Source organism: Hypomesus nipponensis, chromosome 11 (assembly GCF_054491055.1).
Source record: "Hypomesus nipponensis isolate SF chromosome 11, ASM5449105v1, whole genome shotgun sequence".
NCBI lineage: Eukaryota > Metazoa > Chordata > Actinopteri > Osmeriformes > Osmeridae > Hypomesus > Hypomesus nipponensis.
In genome coordinates, this window is record NC_140371.1 from 5,518,020 (window position 1) to 5,535,000 (window position 16,981).

The following is a 16,981-nucleotide window of genomic DNA, read 5'->3' on the forward strand; positions in this document are numbered from 1 at the left end:
ATATTGCGAACCTTCAGGGCCAGTAGGTAAGTACGAATGCAACACGTTAACGTGCTTTTTACCGGCTGCGTTTGGAGAGTAGCCAAATCTTTAAACTGCGCAATCTTTAAACTGGACTGGCCTATTTTGAACCTCTACAGCAGAGAACCAACCCAACTTCGAAAATATTGCAGTCTAATTAATAGCCAATTCACATTTTAAATGATCTTAAATGCTTAAACATTGATTGGCTATAGCTAATATAGCCTAAGGTATATCAAAACACTGCCAAAATGTAGGCTACATTTGAGAACGATGTTACCAATTCAACAAGGTGAAGATTAAATTGTAAAATTACATGCATTAGTCTCTTTGATACGAAAGTCACTAGACCCCATGGAAATAGGAGGCAGTTCAATGGGCAGATGGAGAGACAATAGGAGAAAACGACTGAAAAACTGAGACAAAGGACATTAGAAGTCAGACCATGTCCCTGTGTCCGCGATTTTACAGTTGCCTGTAAAATCTAGGCTGGATGCATTTCATTGTTTTGTGAAATTAAAAAAATGAAAATTCATTAGTAGTCATGTTTAAAATAAATGACCAAAATATGAGATAAGCTAAGCCTGTTAGCCTAGCAAATCCCTTACATGAATTCATAAAAAAAAAAATGAAAACGGCATGATGATACTTATTAACATGAAAATAATCTGCCATTATTACAGCATTTGAATGTTATATTTGGACTAAATCAATTTCATTTATTGCATACATTACTGTAGATTTGTAAACTACAGGCTAATTGTATTGTAAGAATATGTATAGTTTGTTCAACATGTTTGCAAATAAACCATTAAACAATCGAATCACTGCACTCAACCATCGTTTATGATCTTTTTTTTCTCAGAAGAATGGAGCACAGTTTTCTACCTCGTTCTCTTTGGACCAGTGAGAGTAAATTCCTCCAGCACGCCACGGACCTCTACACCAGCGTAGTGGTCACGCGCAACATCCCAGCTGGCACATCTTTTGGCCCGTGCGTTCTCCAAAACACCTTCTACGACACCATTGCGTTTATAGCACTTAAGTCCTGCGACAAGATAAATAAATCTTACTTATTTAGGGTAAGCTATAAGGTCTTAAAATATCTGCATCAAACTTCAACTTGTCATTTAATTAAACGTTATTTCTCTAAGAAAAGGGTCAACAAATGTCGGCAATGTAACAAACACTATAGAGACTCTGTGACAATATATTACTATAGTACTGTTTTGTAGCCTACGATACATAAATAGACGATTGTTTGATGTCCGGCTCTCGCAGTGGGTCTTAAATGTTTGTTGTAGCCTACATCGGAAATGGTCATCTCGATGATTTCTTTCAACAGGTCGACCCAGAGGCAATGCAAAGCTCGGCCCTCGTGCTCTCCTGGCTACGGCTGGTGCAGGCCGCGCGCAGCCGCGAGGAGCAGAACACCGAGGCTTACCTGAAAGCGGGGCAGCTTTATGTCCGCACCACACGGGACATCAGGCACGAAGAGGAGCTGCTGGTGTGGTACGACCATGAGCTATCCCACCTTCTGGGCTTCACAGAAATTGCAGCAACAGAACCCGCTGCAGGTGAGAGAATGTGCAGGATCCTTCATCATAACGAAATATTACAGAGGCTTTTCAATTCTATGAAATGATTGAGATAGGGACATCAAGCCTTTCAAAGATGCAATACACTAGCCTGCACGATATACTCAATATTTCGTTGAGTAGATGTTAATTTCTGTTTATTTATAAATCTCGTAGGTTAATTCCTCAGGATTGAAACATATTTCCTTTTTTAATAGATTTCAGATGCGTAAAGTGTACCCAGGCCTTCAAGCACGAGTACCCCTTCCTTGCGCACTGCCGGTTCCTGTGCACGCAGGTGAAGAATGACGCGCTAAGCAGAGAGGCCTACGAGCACAAACACATGGAGATTAAGAGACAACACCGCGTCATGGACTTCCACAACATAGCCAGAGATCTAGAACACAAGAAATCCAACACCCCCAACCAAGAGGAAGCTGATATTTCCCCGCGCAAAAGGAAGCCAGAGGAGACGGTTTATCCACGGGGGAGGAAGTCGGTGTTGCTGGAAAAAACAAACATCTCCAACGATAGCAACAGAACACAGTTAAACCGGGACTACCACCTCACAGCACCAGAGTCATCCGCCTCCAGTCTGAAACTGAAGACGGACAAGTGTCAGCTGAAAATTGACGAGCTGAAAACTGACCATTTGGAATGTAATAACGGCACATTAGGAGCGTTAGAAGTTGGAGTTTCGAAAAGGGCTTTTATGCATGAAAAGGAAAGGACAGCCGAAGACTACAGTCAGACAGGTCTAGAGCAAGGGAGGCCTGATAGTCTTCACCCTAACAGCAGTAGTCGAAGAAGTGCGTTTTCGTTTGTCCTGTCCGGTGATCAAGAGCAGAAGAGCGCTTTCTGTAAACCCAGCAAGAGACTCCCCCCTACCGACCCCACTCCAGACCGACCCACAGTCACTGCGCTAACGGCTCGCTCCAGCCGTTTGACTGACATGGCCCACGCTTTTACATCGAAAACTGTTTTGGGGTACAACAGTATGTTGTCATCTAATGTTTTGAACGGAGAATTACCAGGTCCACAGACCTTACCTTTGCCCGTTAGCGGAAACGCTTTCCCCTATGCCCCAGATCACTGGTCGAGAAATATTGGAGCTCAGCTGCAGACCACCTGCTCTCTCACAGTCCTCCCACCAACATTCACCTCGTTTGGGGTGTCGGTACAGAACTGGTGTGCGAAGTGTAATCTGTCCTTCCGCATGACCTCGGACCTGGTGTTCCACATGCGCTCGCACCACAAGAAGGAGTTCGCGCCGGAATCCCAGGTGAGGAGGAGGCGAGAGGAGAAACTAATCTGCCCCATCTGCAACGAGTTCTTCCGCGAGCGGCACCATCTCTCGAGACACATGACTTCTCATAATTAAATATGGACACTTGTACAGAATAAAGCAGGCGATGGTTCTTACTCAACCTATCTACAGGGTTGTGTTAAAACCTTCGTGGCCATTATGGTAACAGCAAAAGTCATAATGGCATATTAGATATATCTTTCGTGATGGGAATTTAAATGTGAAAACCAACTGAATGTGGGTCCGCGCAGTGCAAATGAATCAAGGCTACATAATTACGCATCATGAGCACACGTAATGGTGTCCAGTGTCCGCTAGATGGCGATAGACACACATGTAACCTACCAGCGAAATCCCCGATAACGGAAATTGAGTTGTGAGTCGTTAAGTGTTTTATGTAAGTGGGAAAATAACCCTGTCTGAACTGTGCCTTACGAAACTCAGGTGGGAAAGAAGAGATTTGAGGTGGATCAAATGCATATAGATGTATATGATTGTTACAAATATATGATGTCCCTATCCTCACTGTGTTGTCTCCTTGTCTTTGGAGTTAGATAACATTATCGTTTTGTACATATTTATAGGTCTATAATGTGCTTATCCAGTCTATCCATTCAAAGTTCTTGTTGAAAACAAAACCGAGTGCACCGTTTGGTTTGGGAAGACATGTTGCAGATCTGTGCCCCTGTCCTGTTCTGAACAGCCTACAGGATATGATGTCCTTTGGCAGTTGGCCCGAGTGACCCAAATAACCCAAGTGAACTAATGAGAGAAATCCAATCACTAAAACCCCCAGCCTATAATTAAGCAGCATATTTCTTAGTAAACTAATTTCTGCTTTTTCAAATCAAAATGGTATAAATAGTCAAGGCACAACACGCTGAGCGTTCCCATAAACTTTACTTGTTATTGAAATGATGATTATCATAATGAATTTCTTGAGGGAAAAGACTGCGCCCTCTATAGAATAGGCTACTTTCTTCACAGAGAAGTCTCTGTCGCAGGTAAATGAACCGGACAGAAGGCTGATAGGTTCAAGGTACAGTCATAGCTTCGAACTTGAGTAAAAGTTGAATCATTATGTAATACAACCCAACATAATTTACCATGGAAAGCAAATACTCTGACCATGACTATCCTGTCAAACAATCATTAGTTTGTTAAAGACATTAGAACAAATGTGATTAAACCGACACAATATTATCCTACTTCTAATTAACTGAGCTATTTCTAACGACTGGTATAATCACCTGAGGAAAGAGCCGTTCCAGACTAACGTAGGCCACAAAAAATCTACTGTTGTCCTATAATGGCAGCCTTCATATCCTCCATTAATTGATCAGTCTTCATTCGGAAACCAAAATATTGCCTTTGGTGCTCGCTAACGGCGTTTAATTTAATCGTTGGAATCGTTAGTTTTTCGGCATTTGCGTTGGACTGAGGTTTCTTTAGACCTGGCGGGCCTCGCTTCGCTGACTACTTTCTATAAGCCCTTGGAGTCGTACAGAACCAGTGACCTTTAAATTGGCCGACTGAAATAACCCGAGGGTAGGCTACTTCCCGTAGTTCTGATTGCGGCTGACGACAGTACGGTTCCAATTTCTGCTTGCACCAACCGGAGGTTACATTTTGGGTTGGTAGAGTCTGTTTGAGGAGGAAATCCATAAAACGAACAAGCCCGTGACTTGTCAACAGAATTGCTCTACTTGGCAGTTCGAAGGCTATTACTGTTATTATATACTCCATTCATGTAAAATATGATTGCTGGACCCATAATTACTCTCACCATGATTTTAAAGTAGCTCATTCAGTGAACTATAGGAGTAAATCTAAGCATGATCTAACTATAGGGTGATCTCATCAGTGCATCTCCAAGGTAACCACAGGTAATGTCAAAGTTCGAAGATAGAGTACATCTCTCCCGTCTGTTAATACTCACCAAGCCCCAAGCAGATACACACCACACACACAGACCCCCCCCCCACACACACACACTCACACACACAGACTAACATGTACACACAGATGCACACACACATCTGTCAGTGTAATACTGAGGGAGTGCATGGACTGTGTTCAGAGGAGCCATCCATCCAACCTTTCTCCTCACTGCAAGGAGACGCCATAGGATTGCCAAGCGTCTGACTTCAAGTGAATGACATCATCATTGGTAAAAAAGGCTCTATTGAGAAGCACATCCTGCTCTCCGCTCTCGGAGGAGGCACAGATGGGTAGCAGTGGGAGAGGAGGAAGCACTCCATCTTTAGAAATAAAGAATGGGTGATGTCCTAATTGGTACGGGTCTGTTTCCTGTACGGACCAGTGAACCATGTTGGGAGAATCAGGCAAATCAAATGTTGAACAGCATATCAGTGATACTAGGGTGGGGAGTGGGGAGGGGTGGGGGGATGGGGTAGAGGTGCAGTGTGGGTGGGGTTATAAGGGGGTTTGAAAGCTAAATGCAACTTTTCCTGCCTTCTATGCCACTTTAAATACAAAAACCATCTGCTAAATGAATAAATACTAATAAGAAACTATCTAATGTCACTTCTAGGGCTATTTTCTCCAACACAGGTTAGGCATGTAGCTAGTCTCTGACTGAGGCAACAAGGAAGGTTTTAAGTATCTGGACAACCATCTCATTCAGTATCAAAAACACGATGATAGAAACATCACAAGGTACCCCAGTGTTTGTATTGGATTAAATTACTTTTTATTCTAGGCTTTATAAACGACTACTTTTTCATAATTTAAACAATGACACATTTACAAAACATCAGCTTTTCTAAAACAGAATAATAGTATATAGTAAACAACAATTTTTATTTAAAATATATAAAAATATTTCTGGTTTCTTCATAGCAGACTTGAAGTACGGAGTGGGGGGGGTTGGATTCCAGATGGCTGACTTTACAATCCACCCAACAGTCCTCTCCGTCGAAGAACAAAACTGTACAATAACTTTGATCACAAAAAAACACCAAATTATAAAAATGATATGGTACAGGAGGACGTTGAAGATCTTCACCTAACTGTAAGTGCATTCTATCAGTACAAAACATGTAAAAACATCTGTAACACTGAAATGTTTTGTATGCCATCTATGACCCATGATAGAAGCTGCCTTTGAGACACAGAGAAAGACTTACATCCCCTCTAAAGCTGCTGTGGGTTCCAGGATTCAGCAGTTACAGATCCATCCAGAAAACATGAACAAAGCAACATGAGCTTGGTTTGTTCATACAACTCATAAGTGCATTTTGGAGATATTGACGGAGATTAAAAAGGGCTGGTGACTGGACTGGTTACACAAGCTGAACAGTGGAATCCTTTAGGAGTTCTCACAAATCCTTTCTCTCAAAGTAAAACAAGTGTAGAGGAAGTTCCAGTGAGAAGTGACCAGCCATTGTTTCATGGTAGGATTGAGAGAGTTCAGTTTGTACATATTTTAGTACACGACATGCAGAGGCCACAACAAAACAATATCTCTTCCACTCTGTTTAATCACCTCAGATAACACTGAACACATACCTCGGGTAAATGGTGCATACACACTCTCACGCACGCGCACACACACACAGACACGCACACACACATTTACAAATGCACACACACACATGAACACGAGATGAAACAGAAAGAATGAATGAACACATCAAGTCTTCCGTCTCTCAAAGTCCTATCTCTCCAAAAAAGTCTTTTTTTTCTCATTCACCTCTTTCCATCCAGCCCCTCTTTCCCTTTTCTGATGATCTGTCTTCCCTCCCTCTCTGCCTTCTCTCCATCTCTCTGTGCCCTCCACTCCTGTCTTCTCCATATCTCTCCCTCTGGCCTCCTTCTGACTTCCCTGTCCTCCTATCTGCAGGAGCAGGTCTCTACAGACATGGCAGGGTAGACCTTAAGGACCGGGTTACCATCCTCTTCCTGGTACAGCACGGCCAAGGAGCTCATCTTTTCTGGCACGCAGCAAGGCTCTGGCACGCCTGGCACGATGCCCACCGCTCGCACGATACTCTGGATGGTGGCGTGGTTGGAAGGGCGCATTAACTGCAAGAAAAAGCAAAGGAGGCAGGGAGGGAGAGAAGGAAGTGGAGAAGAAGATTAAGAATTAGGGAAAGGGCAGACAGGAGAGGGAAAAGAATGACAATAGACAGACCAATAATACATATTAATACAACCACCTGATGGAACCACCAGATAAAACGTGGATACCTTAGTCTAGCTGTTTAAGTATGCTTCTACCTTGGGCATGGGGAAGCCACAGGTGCCAGCGCAGTAGTAGGCATCGAAGGCCTTGGGTGCCAGGACCCACTCACTCCAGCCGATGTCTGAAAAGTCTACCCGCAGGCTTCTCCTGGTGCAGCCTTTCTGCTGGGGCAGGCCCCACTGCCTCCTCCTGGCCTGGCGCATCGTCCGCTCATCGAACCGCAGCTCTGGGGAACGACTCTGTCCCCCGGCACCTCCATCTCTCCCCTCATGCTTTCCTCCATCCCTACTCCCTCCGTCCCTCCTCTCATCCCTCCTCTCTGCCTTCCGTCCGTCGTTGGGCTTCTTCACTGTCCTCTGGTCCATGCGAAGGACCGCAAGTTTGCCCTCCTCTTCTTTTTGCACTTGATGTTCTCCTCTCCTCTCCACTCCTCCTTCCTTCCCTTCATCCTGTCCCACTTCCCGTCCTCCTTTGACTTTCCTCCTATTCTCCTTTTTCTCAGGCTTGGCCTTGGGTTTGAGGGCCAGGTAAGTGTTCTGCCACAGGCTCTCCTTGCTGTACCCCTCCAGAGTGTAGTCCACCTCGGGCAGCTCGTTGTTGTGGATGGGGTCAGAAGTCATCGGAGCCTGTCTCCTGACTCTGCCTGAGAGGGAGGCAGGGTGCGCGAGGGAGGGGGAAGAGACTGGGAGTGAGGCTTCCCCCCCTTCACTGAAAGGGTCATACCTCTGCAGGGTTGCAGCCACACTATTGGGCTCTACCAAGGCCTGGTCATCTGCATACACCAGCAGGTAGGGAAGGTTAGCCTCAGACAGCACCTCGTCTGGGTACCTCTGGTACTGCAGGCCATAGTCTATCTCAAGAGACACCAGGAGCTGACCCTGCCCTCTGGCCTCTTTGATGACCTGGGTCACATCCTTCATCTGCCAGACCCCTCTCCTGTGGGGGTGAAAGGTCACATTGCCTAAGAGCGACCCCTGTGACCCCAGGGTGACTCCTGAACCCGTGGGTAGGGAGCGAAGGAGGATGTGGACAGAGGGAACAGAGTTTAGGGGCAGAGCGCGGCAGGTTGGGGCTTTGAATCGCTTGCAGAACCAGGCTCTCTGTCTAGGGCGCTGGTCAAACAGGAAGTGAAAGCTGGCGGACTGGATGACCTCAGAGTCCAGGAGAGAAGTTAGGTTTAGATGGTACACCACCCTCTGGTCAGACCGCTCTACAGAAATGAAACAACCAATGAATCAGTTAATCAGTAATTCTATATATTTCTTACTGTTGGGAAGACCAGACATGAACAGAAGAGAGAATAGAGCAGAAAGAAGAGAAGAGTAGAGAGAGGAGAGAAGACAGGGAAGATAAGAGAGATTATAGAGTAAGGTATGAGCTACATATTTATGATGTAGAATTGACGTGAAATTCAACAGCAGAGTTATTGTTCATTGTATGAGAGTTCAGCGGAAGTATGGAATGACTCAAGAGATATACATTACCTTGGATTTAGTCAGCAGCATATGGAAACGCTTACTCCAGTTCCCGCTAAAGCTTCCCCTAAGCCCAATACGGCCAACACTGTCTCCTTCGGCACCGAGACACCATAATCAAATGTTTTAACAGATCTCTCAGTGTTGTGAAAACTCTCTTACATCTCTCCTTCGATTACACGTTGGCTTCTGGAGTAAAAATACACACGTGTTATTGCATGCCATCTGAGAGCTGTATGCGAAGCGTATATGACCCTCCGTTTTATTTATAAAAACAGAATCGGACAATGAAACGCCACTCTGTGTTAAGCCTCCAGACTCCAGCCAGGGGGACCGCAAGCAGTCCTAGCTGGAGAGGACACTGCACGATGCTGCGCTGCTGTCGCCGCGTGAAAAACAAAACTGTCGGCAGCTGCGCTGCTCTGCAGAAGTCAGTTGCAAGCTGTGATGCTCGCGGGGAATCTTACACATTCTTGCCTGTATTACGCGTCTGTCTGCGGTATGGCTTTCCGGCAGAGACACCGCGCCGCGGGGCCGCAGCCGCCAATGCGCGCCCAAAGCGTCCCGAGATCACTTAGCAAAGGCATTCTCAGACTGTTCCATAACAATCCTACCTATTTGGGGTGTCTGACCGCGCCATGCAGACCCCGCTGGGCATTGGCGGGTTTATCGAGCTTATGTTGCCTTGTAGAAGGCAACAGAAACAGTGTTGCTAAAATAAAATACCAAACTGATGCATCTGTTTTAACAACAAATTGTTGCATTCCTGCAACCAGGAGATTCATTGTTTAATGCTTCCGTTGCTGTAGTGCCATGCAATCCACATACGATTGTGAAGATCATTCTACATCATACTATCTACGGAGGAGTGTCAGATCTGTCTCGTGCGCACAACGGGGAGTTGTCCATTAAAAGCTTTAACTCACCTTGAATCCCTTTAAAACTCCTGACTGTGTTGCCTTCCTGGGGGCGGCGGACCTCGCGGTTGTATTTCTCGTACACTTTGAACATGTGTTGGGAAACGGCATCCGGCCTGGCACCGTCCAAGAAAGACTCGAATGGAGATTCCCGTGCGCTCCTCATGGCTCGGATCCGGTTTCTACCCGCGGCAGCTCCAAGGTAACCATTCAGTCCCAAAACAAGAGTGTACAACGAAAACACGGACAAGATACCCATCTCACGGAATTAACAAAACACTTAGATCCAATGGGTAAACTGCAACGAAAAATAGGTCAAAACCACCCGAGAAAAGGCTACGATGAAAATCCAGGTTCTGCGTGCGTAAAAACTTTCCACCTCGCTTCACACTTCTTTCTCACAGCGAAATGCTCACTCATTCAGTGGCCGGCGGCGTAGGTGCGGAATAGGTTGGTTTAACCTCCAGTCCTGGCTGCTACTTTCTACACTTGTCTTAGCTGCCACCGTCAGAGGCTACAGGGAGAACACACTGGAGCCGCGAAAGGTGCTGACGTCTCTACTCCTGCCAGCCAACAAGCGCTCTCACACCCACCAACATAACTCCTGCAGGTCAAATGCTCTCTCTCTCTTTATCACTCCCCTTTTCTCTCTTTCTAGCCCTCTGTCTCTGTCCAACTACGATGATAATGACGATGATAAGGATAATGGCTGACAGGATGCCAGTATTTTGCCATATTGTTTACATCTGGTTCTGTGATTCAATACATGAGCACCAGAAACACAAGTGTTTGCTGTCAAAGTAATTCCTGCCACGAGTTTCCATGCTTAAACATTGTTTCCAGTAACAGTTTTTGACATGGTCTCAGTCACACATAATTAGTGCAGAAACACCTACAATAACAAGCTGAGCAACCTCACACAGCCCACAAGACCGAGTCATCACAATATTTCAGAATGAACAGAGACTGTCAGAGATGTACGGAGAGAAAGAGATATGATAGACAGATCTATAGATAGATACAAAGTACAAATATGAGAGTATGCGTGTGTGTGAATGTGTTTGCATGCATATGTGTGTGTGTTTGTGTATGTGTTTGCTTGCATGTGTGTGTGTAGTGTTGTGAGAAGTGTTGTGTTTGTGTAAAGGACTATCAGAGGTGTTTCTATTGAAAAAACTCTTGTGATTTTATTCATGGTATTCAGAACATAAGTTCCACTGGGGTTAGCCACTCAAACTCTTCACTGCCGGTGTTTCTCCCTGGTGTGTGTGTGTGTGTGTGTGTTGTCACTGGTGTTAGTGTGTGTCTCTGGTGTCTGTAGCTCTGTGCCAACAATGCTGGTTCTGTGAGAGTGGTGGCCTCCAACAGGGAGGCTGTAACTAGCTGGGCCCCTCGGGTCACACATACACACACACATACAGACACACACACATACACACACACACACACACATAACACACCCCCACACACAGGCTCTGCTGCTAAATAATTTTCTGGCCCCCAAGGGCCCTGCAGGATACTCCCTTTCACTCCATTCCACACCCAGACAGACGGGGCCAGTCTTAAATCTGCTGTAGAGCTCCTGAGATGTGTTCTACTGTGTATGAGTGTATGTGTGTGCGTTCGTGTGTGCGTGTGTATTTGAGAGAGAGAGAGAGAGAGAGAGAGAGAGAGAGAGAGAGAGAGAGAGACAGTGTGTGTTAGTGAGTGATTAGTCTGTAGGCTTTTGGGCGGCTGGGAAAATATGTCATGACAGGAGGAATATAAGGGTTTTAGAAGAGAGAGTGAAAGAGAGAAATAGTGATTGAGAGTGAATGAGTGAGTGAGTGAGAGTGAAAGAGAGAGTGAGAAATATCGGGTAAAAAGAAAGAGAGGGAGAGAGACAAAGAATAGTTGCAGTGAGTTCTGATTGTAATGTTTGTGGACCACTTCTATTGCACATAACCACGTAATTTATCAACCAAACATAGGTCATGATTCACATTAGTTGCCTTTTTTCTTAACTGGCAAGAGATGTAAGAATACAGTCAGGGAAAAAACCTGAAAGGATTATTTTGTGAGGTTTGCATGTATTGTAGTGTGTGTAGTGCGAAACAGAAAGGTGTGGTGTAGTTTGGCATTGCATGGTTTGGTGTATTGCGGTATGGCGTAGTATGGCATACATTATTGTGATGTTTTGTGGTATGGTGTGGTGTAGTGTAGAGTACTGTGGTATGGTGTGGTGTAGTGTAGAGTACTGTGGTATGGTGTGGTGTAGTCTTGTGTGGAGTGGTATGGTAGGGCAGAGGGATGGTGAAAAAGCTAGAAGGATGACGGCTGTGCCCTCTGACTAACAGGCATATAATGAAACATTTACTGTTCCTCAGTGAGTAATGAATTTCCAAACCGAGGAAAAACAACTTGACGGTACTCTAATATCTGTGTCATTAACATGCCATTGTGAAACATTGCACAATGAAAACATCTCCCCCTCCTCCTATTTTTTATGATCCTTCTCTTACTTTTTTCGCAACCATCTTCCTTTCCTTCTCCACTTCCTTCTCCTCTTCCTCCTCCTCCTCCTCCTCCTCCTCCACTGCGCTCTGCTATCTTTGTCCTGATTTTCCAATCCCAATTGCATGTTCCTTCATCCAACCACTCATCTCCTCTTCATCATTTACAGAATATACAATGGGAACGTGAGAAAGACAGACACAGAGAGAGAAAGAGAGAGAGGTAGACTGAGAGATATGGAGAGAAAGAGAAAGGAAGAGAGAGAGATATGAAAGAGAAGTTCCAGTTCACATTTCAAGTTGATTGCCATTTGTAAAAAGTATAGGTACCGATACATGGGAATGATTAGGTCCTGCTCCTCTTGGACCCTGTAATAATAATTCCTAACCTGTTTGAGCTACTACACTTATCAACAATATAAAGTATATCATATAATGTATATAATATGAATAATATAATTAAGAATATGAAAAAGGAATAAGTAATACGTCGCCTAACAACTCAGAATAATTTTAGAAAATAAGAAGAACTAAAAATAACCTAACAATCCAGGTTTAATCATGTCAGTGGAGTAAAGTGTCTAGTGCTGGCAGTTGGGTGAGATGGCGTTCGATGGAGTGCAGAGGGTCCAGCTGGAGCAAGGATGGGAGAAATAGGAAGAAAGAAGGGTTACCAGTCATCTGAAACCAGGGCATGTGGGTTACGGTGAATACTATGAGAGAGTAAAGGGCACTAGAGAAGCTGTAGCACTAAATGACTTTGACCTCCGACCCCAACTAAGTAGGCCAGCATCAGATTAATGTTGGGCATAATCTACCGCGACACTCACTCCATCATTCTCTTCCTCCCTCTTACCCTCTCTCCCTCGTTCACTCACATCCTCTATCTCCTTTCCTCACTCCCTCCCTTACTCCTTTCCTGTATCTCTCCCACTCTCTCCCTCTGTTCCTCTCTCCCTCCTCCCTTGTGACATCACGAGGCCAGAGTCCTACCCACCCCTCTCTAAGCTAACCTCCAGGCACTACTGTCTAATATGTGGAACTGAATCTCTTTAAGCTCACATGAAGCCAAGACTGAGCTTGCAAGTTTTGAACGTCTGTTTTCACTGTTTCACTGTCTCCTGACAGCTGCTTACTAAAAGATACAGTGCACTGATTGTTACATATGCTGAGACAGAAATACTGTGCATGAATCAGAATCAGAATCAGAAGGGATTTTATTCGCCATGAATGTTTGCACAAACAAGGAATTTACTTTGGCAGGGAGGTGCATACATTAAATATATAGGAATATTGAAACTTAAATATGTGGACTAACTATACAAAAGAAGCAAAGTCTAGCTGAAACTAAGGGGGGGGGGGGGTCATATAAAAAGTAGTCATAATTTACAATCTAACCTAAAAAAACAGATAGTGCAAGAGAACGATACAATAGTGCAAATTGCAATGTGCAGGGTGTCATTGTGCAGCTTATGATTTAAAGTCAGTGTGAGTCCTTGGCCTTGTTAAAGTGGCCAACAGCGGATGGGAAGAAACTGTTCTTGTGGCGTGAGGTTTTGGTCTTGATGGACCGCAGCCTTCTGCCGGAGGGGAGTAGCAGGGAGTGTCCAGGGTGGGAGGGGTCAGCCACAATCTTCCTCACTCGCCTCAGGGACCTTGAGGTGTGCAGATCCTCAAGGGAAGGCAGATTGCAGCCGATCACCTTCTCAGCAGTGCGGATGATACGCTGCAGCCTGCTCTTGTCCTTGGCAGTGGCAGCAGCGTACCAGGTGATGATAGAAGAAGTGAGGATGGACTCAATGATGGCTGTGTAGAAGTGCACCATCATTGTCTTTGGCAGGTTGAATTTCTTCAGCTGCCGTAGGAAGTACATCCTCTGTTGTGCTTTTTTGGTGAGGGAGCTGATGTTCAGATCCCACTTGAGGTCCTGGGAGAGGATGGTGCCCAGGAAGTGGAAGGACTCCACAGTGCTGACTGGGGAGTCACACAGGGTGATGGGGGTGAGTGGGGCTGTGTTCTTCCTGAAGTCCACAACCATCTCCACTGAATAGAGACAGCAGTCATTTTGAATGTCAGTGTGAAACAGTACAAATTAAAATCTTTCCCCATCCTCTCTCTTTTATCTTACTCACACCTCTCCAGCTATTCTCCTCCTCCTCTTTCTCTCTCACCCCCTCCTTCTCCTCATTCTTAAACTTTTGTATGTGTTCCTTCTCTTCATCTCAAGCAAGGTGATCTCAAGCACAGTTTGAATCCCAAACAACTGTGCTATAGATCAGCATAGCTACAGTGTTGTAACACATTCCTCAAACACAGTTCCCCCTGAAATTGAAAGATAATGTATAGCTGTGCATGAAGCAGTGCTAGTTGGAATGTTCTAGAATGAACAGGGCTGTATCTATGTGGTATGTTCTAGCATGGACAGGTCTACTTCTGTGCAATGTCTAAAATGGACAGATCTACTTCCAAGCGGTATGTTCTATGATGGTCAGGTCTACTCCCAGGTAAGAATGCTCAACATGGAGGTTCTCATGTCAGGGCCTTCCAAACCAAACATCCGTTGAGTTCTGCTCTGTGTGGGGTAATGGAGAACTGGAAGTGTGTGTGTGAATAAGTGTGTATGTGTGGGTAAATGTGTGCCTGTATGTGTACTCTATATGTAGTGGGCGGGGTGTTTGTTTGTGTGTGAGTGTTTGAGAGCATGTGTGTGGGTCTGTGTGTGGAATACTATAACTGGGGGGTGGTTCTGGAAGTGCTCCTGGTTTCACACCTCCGTATGACATCAGAGTGAAGCAGGCTGGTGCCAGCAGTCTGCAGTGGGGGTCCAATGAGTGTGAGTGTGTGTGTATGTCTATGTGTGTGTGTGTGTGTATGTATGTATGTATGTATGTATGTGTGTGTGTATGTGTGTGCGTGTGTGTGTGTGTGGAAGAGAGAGAGTCCTGTCCAGGGATGTTGTTTGCTGTGCTGTTCGCTCTTTGCTTTCCTGTACGCAAGTAACCGTGTTGCCCTCAGCCGTATTTCACGGTTGGACAAACACGGGGTCAGCTCATAATGTCCAGCGGTCAGGATTGCAGGAGGAAAACCTTGAACGTCAGTTTTAAGTCTCTGAGGGTCACGGTCAGCTTCAGCCGGACCAGCAAGCCTCCTGCTGAAACTCAACCGCTAGTCACGGTTCAAACACCACCAAGGCTGAGGCACGCTCACGTTTCTAAATCATCGCCGGCATTGTTTTACGATTATACTGTCAGGGATCTCTTTCTCTCTCCTTTTCTCCATCACTCTCTCTCTTTCGGGCCTGACATGTGCAGTTCATTAAGGCCCGCGGCCGCCTCTGACTCTCCTGTTGTTGTTTCAGCAGTTAAAGTGATACCAGCCACGCCAGGGAACCAGGATGCAGTAAAACATAGATTCTAGAGGTTCCAGAGGACCAGACTAGGGTGGCCACAGGCACATCAACCCAGCTGGGAGACACTGTTCTGGGGCTTGGGGAGAGCAGACGTGCCCCTGTCTGGCTCCAGTCCTCACTGCCTGGAAATGTTTTTAAGCGAGTGTGGTCTGTGTACATGTGTGTGTGTAGGTGTGTGTGTGTACATGTGTGTGTGTAGGTGTGTGTAACTATAGAGACTTGTGAGTGCTGGGGGTTGCCGCTCCCTGACCCATTCACATGGCTTATAAAACATTCATAGAAGTGGAGGAATGCCAGGATCTATGTGTGTGTGTGTGTGTATGTGTGTGTGCATATGTAAGTGCCTATATGAATGTGTGTGTGAATGTGTGTGTGTGTGAACAAGAGAGAGAGTGTGTGTGTTCCTCTGTCTGTGATGTTGGGCCTCCTGCAGTGACCCCATGGAGCGCACCATTCTGTCTGCAAACAAAGGGCCGGCTGTCCCCCCCCACATCAACCATGGACTGCTCCGACACCGCCAACCGCTCGCCGCCGAGCTAACCAAATATTTCCCTTCCTGCGCCAAATTTGTCTCAATAAATAGTTTTGCATTGGGGGTTTTCTTTCTCCTCTGGTTCTCTGCTTCTACACGCTCAATACTGCACCCCCAAACACACAGGTGGTCGCCGGGCAAGAGAGTGAGGGATGGAGAGAAATGAGAGAGAGAGAAAGAAAGGGAGGGAGGGAGGGAGGGAGAGAGAGAAAGAGAGGGAGGGAGATTAGGAGAGACTGAGAGAAAGAGGGCTCTTGTGCTAAAGTGTGGGAGAAAAGAGAGATTGACTTCAGTTTTGTAATGGCTCTTCATGTGCTGGACTAGCTGACGTCTGTGGAACATTCTTCTCTAACCACCAAACATACAAACATAAGACTACAGTGAGGTTACCATTCCCTGTTTAACTGCTGTGTGTCTATATTGTATTAGCACTGCTTAAGGCGCAGTAAAGAGAGATAGAGTGCCTTCTGTTTCTTTCTGTGTCTCAAGATCTTTTGTACATGGGTGGTGAGGGTGGGGGATGCCTGAAAGAGCTCTGCTTAAACTACTTCACAGTAGAGGTGTGTGTGTGTGTGTGGTTGTGTGTGTGAGAGAGAAACACTCTTTCAGGATTGATGTCTTTTCACAAGACTGACATTCAGGCTTTGTTCTCTCTCCTTCATCTCTCAATGGACACTTTATTCCGCTGGAGAAACGTCAATGTTTTCCTTTGTACTCTGAACTGATGGTTGATTATTTTTGTGGTTTATGTTCAAGCGTGTGTGCACGTGTGTGCGCCTGTGTTCATACGTGTGTGTGTATATAAATCTGAGAGTGTGTGAATGATTATGAATATTCGTGTGTGTGTGCATATGCATGTACACACATATGTATATTAGTCTGGGCTTCTTCCCCAACAGTGTACATACCCCTTAGCTGACGTTTTCCTCATCAAAGTCTGTAAAACTGAGTAGTCATAATGTTCTGTTGTGGATATGACCTGTGCCTGGAGTGTTTACATGGACGCCCATGATATCCATTACAGGCCGGGCTGTGTGGTGCCACT

The 16,981-nt window shown here is 45.5% G+C and overlaps 2 protein-coding genes across 2 annotated transcripts; one reads left to right on the forward strand and one right to left on the reverse strand.

Annotated features, from left to right (window-relative positions):
• The first annotated feature begins 890 nt into the window (after positions 1-890).
• On the forward strand, positions 891-3,415 carry znf488 (zinc finger protein 488). Its single transcript, XM_084710264.1, has 3 exons — positions 891-1,103; positions 1,367-1,598; positions 1,817-3,415. The coding sequence occupies exons 1-3, from the start codon at positions 891-893 to the stop codon at positions 2,977-2,979; spliced, it is 1,608 nt and encodes a 535-aa protein (XP_084566390.1). The 3' UTR covers positions 2,980-3,415.
• A 2,213-nt stretch (positions 3,416-5,628) lies between these two features.
• On the reverse strand, positions 5,629-10,058 carry gdf10a (growth differentiation factor 10a). Its single transcript, XM_084709775.1, has 3 exons — positions 9,513-10,058; positions 7,147-8,321; positions 5,629-6,951 (listed from the first exon to the last, which is right to left on the reverse strand). The coding sequence occupies exons 1-3, from the start codon at positions 9,760-9,762 to the stop codon at positions 6,760-6,762; spliced, it is 1,617 nt and encodes a 538-aa protein (XP_084565901.1). The 5' UTR covers positions 9,763-10,058; the 3' UTR covers positions 5,629-6,759.
• Positions 10,059-16,981: the final 6,923 nt, after the last annotated feature.